Here is a 9,164-nt window from a genome sequence, read left to right as displayed (position 1 = left end):
TGGAAGTCGAGGCGCACAGCTCGATCACGGGATTTGGGGGTAACAGAGAGGACATATAAGACACAGGAAGAGGGAAAGCACAAAAAGCAGGTTCGAAGAGGGAAGCCAGAGATGCTTACTACACAGAGTGAACTACATTCCGTCACTGGATCTTTGAGTCCGCTGGTCTTAATGCCGTCTGCCCTCATCATAACCAGGTTCGCTGATTGCAGATTGTCTGCGTGGGCGCAAAGCGTGAAGAGCCCACCACCTGTTTTCTCGCCTAGTCCCTCCGGACTGTCGAAGGATTCATCCAACACGCACAAACAACATCCCCTGGTAACATTTACATTGCTAATAATGCAGCTTGTCCGAGCAGGCTGGCATGAGGGATTGTGCTTTATTAGCAATGTAAATGTTACCAGGGGATGTTGGTTGTGCGTGTTGGATGAATCCTTCGACAGTCCTGAGTGGCTAGGCGAGTAGGCAGTCCGTGGGCGAGTGAGAGGTTGAGGGCTAGAGAGAGGTGTCAAAGTCCGTGTCCGAGCAGGGATCGAGGGAAGCAGTCCAAAGTCCGGAAAGAAGTTGAGGCACATAGCTCGATCACGGGATTCAGAGGGAACACAGACGACATATAAGACACGGACAAGCTGAAAGCACAGAGAGCAGGTACGAGGATGGAAGCCAGAGATGCTGACTACACAGAGTGAACTACGTTCCGGCACTGGATCTTCGGGTCCGCTGATCTTTATGCTGTCTGCCCTCATCAGTACCAGGTGCGCTGATTGCTGATTACCTGATCCGCCGTGAAGCGTGAAGAGCGAGCAAAGGCGTGTCCCGGCGGGCTTATGACGGTGTTGCCGGCAGGCATGAGGGATTGTGCATTATTAGCAGTGTAAATGTTACCAGGGGATGTTGTTCGTGCGTGTTGGATGAATCATTCGACAGTCCGGAGGGGCAAGGTGATAAGGCAATCCTTGGGCATGCGAGAGGTCGGGGGCTGGAGAGAGGTGTCGAGCAGGGATCGGGGGAAGCGGTCCAAAGTCCGGAGGGAAGTCAAGGCGCACAGCGCGATCACGGGATTCGGGGGGAACACAGAGGACATATAAGTCACGGGCAGAGGAAAAACACAGAAAGCAGGTACGAGGAGGGAAGCCAGAGATGCTTACTACACAGAGTGAACTACATTCCGTCACTGGATCTTTGAGTCCGCTGGTCTTAATGCCGTCTGCCCTCATCAGTCCAGGTTCGCTGATTGCAGATTGCCTGCGTGGTCGGGAAGAGTGAAGAGCGAGCAAGGGCGTGTCCCGGCGGGCTCCTGTCGGTGCTGCGGGCAGGCATGAGGGATTCTGCATTATTAGCAATGTAAATGTTACCAGGGGATGTTGTTCGTGCGTGTTGGATGAATCCTTCGACAGTCCGGAGAGACTAGGCGAAAAAACAGTTGGTGGACGTGCGAGAGGTCGGGGGCTGGAGAGAAATATCGAGGTCCATGTTCGAGCAGGGATCGAGGGAAGCGGTCCAAAGTCCGGAGGGAAGTCGAGGCGCACAGCTCAATCACGAGATTCAGAGGGAACACGGAGCACATATAAGACACCGGCAGAGGGAAAGCACAGAGCGCAGGTACGAAGAGGGAAGCCAGAGATGTTTTCTACACAGAGTGAACTAAGTTCCGGCACTGGATCTTCGGGTCCGCTGGTCTTTATGCCGTCAGCACTCATAAGTCCCAGGTGCGCAGGTTGCTGATTGTCTGCGTGGCCGCGAAGCGTGAAGAGCGAGCAAGGGCGTGTCCTGGCGGGCTACTGTCGGTGCTGCCGGCTGGCATGAGGGATTGTACATTATTAGCAATGTAAATGTTACCATGGGATGTTGTTTGTGCGTATTGGATGAATCCTTTGACAGTCCGGAGGGGCTAGGCGAGAAGGCAGTCCATGGGCAAGTGAGAGGTCGGGCGCTGGAGAGAGGTGTCGAGGTCCGTGTCCGAGCAGGGATCGAGGGAAGCGGTCCAAAATCCGGAGGGAAGTTGAGGCGCACAGCTCGATCACGAGATTCGAGGGGAACACTGCGGGGAACACGGAGGACATATAAGACACGGGCAGAGTGAAAGCACAGAAAGCAGGCATGAGGAGGGAAGCCAGAGATGATTACTACACAGAGTGATCATCTCTGGTGTAGTATCATATCATATCCGGCGCTGGATATTCGGGTCCGCTGGTTTTTAGGTCGTCTTCCCTCATCAGGCGCCAGGTGCGCCGATTGCTGACTGCCTGTAGCCATGCGGGCGTGTGGCCGCAATGCTGGGGCGTGTACTGTCGGGCTCCTGGCGGGCTCCTGGCGGAGCTCCCGCAGGCATGATGGTTTTTTCATGCGCCGTGACACTATAAGGCGTACTTGTGTGTTTTTACTTCCGGAAACAAACGCTTGTGTGTTCTAATCATGGCAGACTTGGTAATAGACAACAAAGATGGCTATTTTTGTACAACGGAGGATTGACAATCCTTTTTTTTTTTTCCTCAAAACTTAACAGTGCGCCTTATAACTCGGTGCACATAATGTAAGGAATAAGTTTGGTTGAGGTCACCCACCTCGAAGCTATTTTATTTCGTACATGGTGTAATGATAACTGTGACCAGAAGATAGATGGCAGTCAAACATAAGCGATAAGTGTAGGCTGCACTAAGATGGGTCTCAAGTAAATAACACCAACATTGTATGCGTTCCATTGAAAATATAGAACATTACACATGGCACTCATAAATCTATCAAAATGTTTTAGTGCGACTTTGGTAAGCTATGAAGCCGCACGGCTTGATGGATTGTCGGCACATTAAACATAGGAATATTAATTTAGAGTGTGTATAAGGTAAGACATACTATCTGGCGTTTTGTTTCTCAATATTATGCAAAAGCAACTGTTTTTACCTTCTGGTACCTGCTGATCTGTATTTGGGATCTACATAAATCCTGAAAAAGTGCACGCGTTCACCTTTGTAGTCCACGCCGACACCGTAATCTATAACCTTCTTCTTTTAATGTTGACTTACCACTAAACAAATGTTGACACACCACTAAATATATGTTGACCTACCACTATGAATAAATGTTGACTTACCACTAAATATATGTTGACTTACCACTAAATAAATGTTGACTTACCACTAAATAAATGTTGACTTACCACTAAGTAAATGTTGACTTACCACCTAATACATGTTGATTTACCACTAAGTAAATGTTGACTTACCACTAAGTAAATGTTGACTTACCACTAAATATATGTTAATTATATGTTGACTTACCACTAAATATATGTTGAATTGCCACTAAATAAATGTTGACTTACCACTAAATATATGTTGAATTGCCACTAAATAAATGTTGACTTACCACTAAATAAATGTTGACTTACCACTACATATGTGTTGACTTACCACTAAATATATGTTGACTTACAATTAAGAAAATGTTGATTTACCACTAAGTAAATGTTAACTTGCCAAAATAAATGTTGACTTACCCTGAAGTAAATGTTGACCTACCATTAAAATATATATCTATTTACCACAAAATAAATGTTGACTTGCCACTAAATATTTGTCGACTTACCACTAAATAAATGTTGACTCACCACTAAATATATGTTGATTTACCACTAAATAAATGTTGATTTACCATTAAATAAATGTTGACTTACCACTAAATATGTGTTGACTTGCCACTAAGTAAATGTTGACTTACCACTACATAAATGTTGACTTACCATTAAGTAAATGTTGACTTACCACTAAATAAATGTTGACTTACCACTAAGTAAATGTTAACTTACCACTAAGTAAATGTTGATTTACCACTAAATATATGTTAAATATATGTTGACTTACCATTAAATATATGTTGATTTACCAATAAGTAAATGTTGACTTACCACTAAATCAATGTCGAAATAAATGTTGACTTACCAATGAGTTAATGTTGACTTACCACTAAATAAATTGTTACTTACCAATGTCGAATTACCACAAAGTAAATGTTGACTTACCACTAAATATATGTTGATTTACCACTAAATAAATGTTGATTTACCACTAAATAAATGTTGACATACCACTAAATATATGTTGACTTGCCACTAAGTAAATGTTGACTTACCACTAAATAAATGTTAACTTACCACTAAGTAAATGTTGACTTACCACTAAATAAATGTTGACTTACCACTAAATAAATGTTGACACACCACTAAATGTATGTTGACCTACCACTATGAATAAATGTTGACTTACCACTAAATATATGTTGACTTACCACTAAGTAAATTTTGACTTACCACTAAATACATTTTGACTTACCACTAAATAAATGTTCACTTACCACTAAATAAATGTTGATTTACCACTAAGTAAATGTTGACTTACCACTAAGTAAATGTTGACTTACCACTAAATATATGTTAATTATATGTTGACTTACCACTAAATATATGTTGAATTGCCACAAAATAAATGTTGACTTGCCACAAAAAATATGTTGACTTACCACTAAATATATGTTGACTTACCACTAAGTAAATTTTGACTTACCACTAAATACATTTTGACTTACCACTAAATAAATGTTCACTTACCACTAAATAAATGTTGATTTACCACTAAGTAAATGTTGACTTACCACTAAGTAAATGTTGACTTACCACTAAATATATGTTAATTATATGTTGACTTACCACTAAATATATGTTGAATTGCCACAAAATAAATGTTGACTTGCCACAAAAAATATGTTGACTTACTACTAAATAAATGTTGACTTACCACTACATATGTGTTGACACATATGCACTGGACATTGGTATGTGTTTAAATATTGTTGTTCCCCAGGGCCATCAGTCTGGACAACACTCTGGTCATCCTGTCAACAGTGGCGCCCGACGCAGGTCGTTACTACGCCCAGGCCGTCAATGACAAGAACGGGGAGAACAAAACCAGTCAGCCCGTCACACTCACTGTGGAGAGTAAGTACAAGTGCCTGTAAGTCCGTTCACTCGCTCACCACCACGTTGTTGTGGAGGCTGCGTCCCCTGGTGATACATCGGCCTTGTCAGGCCTTTATTAACCAGGCTTCACTTGTCCGCTGATTTACAGAGTCGCCTTGCTTAACAGGGAATAGCTAATCATAGACAAACATCAGGGGGCCCTCCCTCGTAAACAACAAGACAGGCGCGCCTGCAAAGATCGGCGATACTCATGTAAACATGTTTTACACATCAAACTCGAAACACTAACCTGCTTACTGATCTCAAATGTACTACATACACATTATTATTTACACTGGTTACTTGTAAGTCAAATCCAAAGGATGATATTGCATCAAATAAATTAGATATTGCACTTCAATCAATCAATCAAAGTTTACTGATATAGCTCTAAATCATGAGTGTCTCAAAGGGCTGCACAAGCTCAGATCCCACATCAGGGCAAGGAAAAACTCAACCCAATGGGATGACAATGAGTATAATGAATGTCTTTCAAAATAAATCGGATATTTCACGCATATTGAATTACATATTTAACTCAAACAAATTTATATATAATATTTCTTTTGAAATATTATATATTTCACCTAAATTTTTTTTACATATATCCTTCAAAATATGTTACATATCTTACTCAAAATATTTTCAGTTTTACACAAAATAAATTTCATATTTCACTCAAAATATATTACATATTTCAGTCAGTTATTTAGATGTTTTACTCAAAATAAATCAGATTTTTCACGCAAACTGATTTACATATTTCACTCAAACTTAATTTGTATATTTCACTCAATATAAATGATAAAATGTATATAAATGATAAAGTTTTGAAAATTGAAGTAAATATTGACTTACCACTAAATAAATAAATGTTGACTCACCACTAAATAAAGTTTGACTTACCACTAAATATATGTTAACTTACCACTAAGTAAATTTTGACTTACCACTATATATATATATATATATATATATATATATATATATATATATATATATACTATGGTAATAAAAGATGCAACCTATGCTTAAAAGACCCCCTGATGTTTGTCCATATCATCTTTTGTGGGAGTATAAGATGCAACCTATGCTTGAAAGAGAAACTGTTTATTATATATCATCCAGACCTGTCATCCCTCAACAAGCGCAGTGAAATCATTTCAACATGCCGGCACGGACGGAAACACCTCCTTGGTAACACATGAGCCAATCACCACGCCCCTACGCCTGCCTGTACCCACCCACTCTGTGCCCTATATAAACCATTGTATGTGAATGCTTCCATTAAAATCTCCTGACGATTGAGGGAACCCCTCATGAAACAGTTCTGTAGAGATAAAGTAGTCTTATGATTTTTCCCACATATATATATATATATATATATATATATAAAATATTTATTTAATATTAAAAGACAAACTCAACATTATATTGCACATGCAATATTTGTAATGCAATTTTTGACTTGCTATCAGTGGTCTATGTTCTATTTTTGAGTCACAACCACTGCTCTCATTGTGCTTTCATCTACAAAACCAGTGAAGTTGGCATGTTGTGTAAATGGTAAATAAAAACAGAATTCAATGATTTGCAAATCCTTTTCAATTGAATAGACTGCAAAGACAAGATATTTAACGTCTAACTGGAAAGCTTTGTTATTTTTGCAAATATTAGCTCATTTGGAATTTGATGCCTGCAACATGTTTCAAAAAAGCTGACCCAAGTGGCAAAAAAGACGGAGAAAGTTGAGAAATGCTCATCAAACACTTATTTGGAACACCCCACAGGTGAACAGGTGGGTGCCATGATTGGGTATAAAAGCAGCTTCTATGAAATGGTCAGTCATTCACAAACAAGGATGAGGCGAGAGTCACCACTTTGTTAACAAATACGTGAGAAAATTGTCCAACAGTTTAAGAACAACATTTCTCAACCAGCTTTTGCAAGGAATTTAGGGATTTCACCATCTACGGGATGTAATATCATCATAAGGTTCAGAAAATCTGGAGAAATCACTGCACTTAAGCAGTGATACTATGCATCAAAAAGCAACATCAGTGTGTAAAGGATATCACCACATGGAACACTTCAGAAAACCACTGTCAGTAACTACAGTTGGCCGCTTCATCTGGAAGGGCAAGTTAAAGCTCTACTATGCAAAGCGAAAGCCATTTATCAACAACACCCAGAAACGCAGCCAGCTTTGATGGGCCTAAGCTCATCTGAGATGGAGTGATGCAAAGTGGAAAAATGTTCTGTGGTCTGACGAGTTCATATTTCAAATTGTTTTTGGAAACTGTGGATGTCGTGTCCTCCGGACCAAAGAGGAAAATAACCATCCGGATTGTTCTAGGCAAAAAGTTCAATAGTCAGTATTATTGCCCAGGGCATGGGTAACTTACACATCTGTGAAGGTACCTTTAATAATAATAATAACAACTTAGATTTATATCGCGCTTTTCTAGACACTCAAAGCACTCACAGAGAAGTGGGACTCATCATTCATTCACACCTAGTGGTGGTAAGCTACATCAGTAGCCACAGCTGCCCTGGGGTAGACTGACAGTACCATTAATGCTGAAAGGTACATAAAGGTTTTGGAGCAACATATGTTGCCATCCAAGCAACATTATCATGGACGCCCCTGCTTATTTCAGCAAGACAATGCCAAGTCACGTGTTAAAACAGCATGGTTTCACAGTAAGAGTGTGGGTACTAGACTGGCCTGCCTGTAGTCCAGACCTCTCTCCCATTGAAAATGTGTGGCGCAATATGAAGCCTAAAATACCACAACGGAGACCCCGGACTGTTGAACAACTTAAGCTGTACATCAAGCTAGAATGAGAAGTAATTCCACCTGAAAAGCTTCAAAAATTGGTCTCCTCAGGTCTCAAACGTTTACTGAGTGTTGTTTAAAGGAAAGGCCATGTAACACAGTGGTAAAAATGCACATGTGCCGCCTTTTTTGCAATGTGTTGCTGCCATTAAATTCAAAGTTAATGATTATTTGCAAAAACAAATTAAGTTTCTCAGTCCGAACTTTAAATATCTTGTCTTTGCAGTCTATTCCATTAAATATAAGTTGAAAAGGATTTGCAAATCATTGTATTTTGTTTTTATTTACGAATTACACAAGGTGCCAACTTCACTGGTTTTGGGGTTTTTACCTTATATTTGTCAACAAAGACACATTCCCAGCCTGTAAAGTTAGAATCCTCCCTGGATGTCATTAGTGTTCCTAGTGACATGTCAAGCGAGTGTTCACACATGCAAAGTTGCGGTGGCTGACTTGCACTTTAAGCAATGGCGCTGCGATTCATTTGCAATTCATTTGCAATTCAGCCACGTGTGCAACTCCAACATCAGTGCACATCACCAGACCTGAACTTGCACATCACACATTCAAAAGTCAACACAAATCTCTTCCTTTTTCTTTTTTTTTTTTTTTTGTATTGCAGCATTTATTCATTGTAGGGATTCTGCGGAGGACAGGAATGCAAATATGCAGTCGGAGGGAGTGGCGTTCTTCTAAAGGCAGCATACAAATGAGGCTGTGTGCAAACATGCTGCTTCTTTTTTTTTTTTTGTATGAAGAACATTAGAGTTAAGTTGCTCTTTTTGACACAAACAGGTGTAAACAAAATGGTGACAGGAATAAGTAAGCCTTTACAACGCAGGTCAACTCTTTACTGTCTCCCCCCCATAACCCCCTTCGCCTCCCTCTCGTTTAATTAGGAGATTACACACTTGAGCTCTTCCCAACGCTGAGAGTTTATGAACGGCAGCGCATTCATTACCGTCTGCCAGCCAGCGCGCCGGGCCGCCGTGTCAAAATGAAACGCTTTTGTTGTGTCGCCAACAAACACTTTAAGACCGCGTTTCGTTAATGTGGCACGCGTTCAACTAAACACATTATAAATGCCGACGTGACACGGTACATTAAGTCATATGCACCGTTTTATGCAAAAAAAACAAGATTGTAGACCTGCACAAGACTTTAATGCAGGGTTGTCAAACTCATTTTAGATGGGAGGCCGCTTGGAGAAACATCTACTCCCAAGTGGGCCGGACTGGTAAAATCACGGCATGATAACTTCAAAATAAAGACATCTTCAGATTGTTTTCTTTGTTTAAAAATAGAACAAGCGAA

At 40.6% G+C, this 9,164-nt stretch overlaps 1 protein-coding gene across 2 annotated transcripts in view; it reads left to right on the top strand.

Moving 5' to 3' along the window:
- The window catches only part of sdk2a (sidekick cell adhesion molecule 2a), a 469,329-nt gene that overhangs the window by 306,953 nt on the left and 153,212 nt on the right, over positions 1–9,164 (top strand). For both annotated transcript variants that reach the window (XM_061884928.1, XM_061884927.1), the window contains exon 5: positions 4,857–4,990. In XM_061884928.1, the coding sequence (XP_061740912.1) occupies positions 4,857–4,990 (134 nt within the window). The remainder of the gene's footprint in view (positions 1–4,856; positions 4,991–9,164) is intronic.

This window comes from Nerophis ophidion, linkage group LG23 (genome assembly GCF_033978795.1).
Source record: "Nerophis ophidion isolate RoL-2023_Sa linkage group LG23, RoL_Noph_v1.0, whole genome shotgun sequence".
Classification (NCBI taxonomy): domain Eukaryota; kingdom Metazoa; phylum Chordata; class Actinopteri; order Syngnathiformes; family Syngnathidae; genus Nerophis; species Nerophis ophidion.
Note: the sequence above shows the minus strand (reverse complement) of the source record. Positions and strands in the feature narration are given on the sequence as shown.